General features: G+C 36.4%; 1 protein-coding gene across 1 annotated transcript; it reads left to right on the top strand.

Moving 5' to 3' along the window:
• Window positions 1-452: 452 nt before the first annotated feature.
• LOC106460915 (TWiK family of potassium channels protein 18-like) lies at window positions 453-1,162 on the top strand (the record flags this gene model as incomplete). The annotated part of the gene is made up of 1 exon (XM_013920673.1): window positions 453-1,162. A coding segment is annotated over one exon (710 nt), but the record flags the coding sequence as incomplete, so codon positions are not given.
• Between the last annotated feature and the right edge of the window lie 837 nt (window positions 1,163-1,999).

Here is a 1,999-nt window from a genome sequence, read left to right as displayed (position 1 = left end):
TTCGTCTGACAGATATTGTTAAATATCATTCAGTAACATATGTCATTTGATTTGTATAAAAAAAAAGTAAACATTATTGTTAGTTAGCACCGGAAAAAGAAAAGCAACGTGTAAAACAGGTGTCAGCTATTGTGATATCAATCTGCTTTTCGTTTCAAAAAGAAAGAAAGCTAAATATCAATTTAAATAAAATTACATTAAACATTTCGCTTTTATTCACATCGTAAAAAGTTTACACTACTCCAGTGTATTCATTCTTCAGATTAAATCTCATACTCTCTATTAGCTGTATAGGAACCTGTTTGGGCTATTTGTGAATTTACTGATGGAGCTAATAATTGCGTGGCATTATGTTTCAGGAAATATTGGGTTAAATTATATCAGAACGTGATTATGAAAGACAACCACGTTGTTCAAGAGTTATCATTTACACTGTCTGTTCTTTATTACAGGATACGGAAACATCGCACCAAAGACTAACTGGGGAAAGTTAGTGACCATTCTCTATGCTATTGTAGGAATACCTTTGATGTTTCTCTACCTGACCAACATAGGAGATTTGTTGGCTAAATCCTTTAAATACCTCTATGGCAGGTTGTGTGGATGTAAACCACAGGATGGTCGGCGACGTCGTCGTCATGTAGAACATTATCGTGTTCACCACATCGTGCTACAGGAAAACACCTCTAATTCTCACGGTCCACTCGAAGCTACATTGTCCAGCAAGTTCAGGACATCGCAACCAGTCGCTGAAGAGGTTAAAATGGAAGCCATTCCAGATGATTTATCAGAAGAGGAGGATTATGGGAAACCGCGAGCGAATGTACCTATAACCCTCTGCCTAACCTTGATCACTGGGTATATATGTGGAGGTGCTTTTCTTTTTTCAATTTGGGAAGGCTGGAACTACCTAGATGGTGCTTACTTCTGTTTCGTTACTCTCAGTACTATTGGATTTGGAGATCTGGTGCCTGGTGATACAGTTGTCTCGGACACACCGGGTTCACAAGAGAAACTAGTCATATGTTCACTCTATCTACTTGGAGGCATGGCTCTGATTGCCATGTGTTTCACCCTGGTCCAGGAAGAAGTCATTTATAAAATGAAGAACCTTGGAAAGAGATTGGGCATTGTAAATGATTCCGAAGATTCTGATGATTGAAAATGTAATGGCTGGTGGCCAATTGGATTAAAATACTGTAATTGTATTCTCAGCGTCTGGAATTAACAATTAACAATTACGAATTAAAATAAAATGATGACCTGTGATGAGATAACTTATCAATTTCTGCATCATTTAGGCTATCGTGAGGATCATAAGTAATCCAGTACTTTCAAAGTGAAAAAGACCAGAGAGAGATGAGCCTGTGAGTGAGGATATCTCAGTGAACAGAATCGTTCTGTAGTTCCTGATATGTATGATATTATGTTGATGTTTTAGGTTATTTGAATATAATATATCGTTAAAAACACGACAAAATATGACCAGTAGTCAACTGGCCCCCCACTCCAGAAAGGTTCAATGCATAGCGCAGAAACTGATGGTTTACCACAGTGGTATATTGTTTTATTGCGATCAAAGTCCATATATTTGTTCCAGATCCTGTTTCACATAAATGACAAATTATATAATATATATCCACCTTTAACTGATCCGTTAGTCAAGTGAGGAGAAAACATTTCTGCACTCAGTACACTATCGCAAACAGTGTTGTTCATTATTTTCATTATAGTAGCATAATAGACGTACCCCTAGTGTTAGGGAGTAAAATGTGCCTTACCAGTTAAAACACTAGAATATCTGCTTTAACTAAAAGAACCTTTTGCTGCTGACCTCTTACATTTTCATTTATCATGTGTGTGTTTACTGTAGCCTATCATATCGCTATTCTTAATGTGCACTCTTATGGAACGTAAAACATGCCTGTTGTAAATTTTGTTTATTGTTCTTATAATAGTGTTGTAACAATATTGTTGATAAATAATCGATATATTGACT

The sequence above is a fragment of the Limulus polyphemus genome, unplaced genomic scaffold, assembly GCF_000517525.1.
Source record: "Limulus polyphemus unplaced genomic scaffold, Limulus_polyphemus-2.1.2 Scaffold862, whole genome shotgun sequence".
Classification (NCBI taxonomy): domain Eukaryota; kingdom Metazoa; phylum Arthropoda; class Merostomata; order Xiphosura; family Limulidae; genus Limulus; species Limulus polyphemus.
The sequence above is the reverse complement of the archived record's forward strand: the minus strand, read 5'-3'. Positions and strand labels throughout refer to the sequence as shown.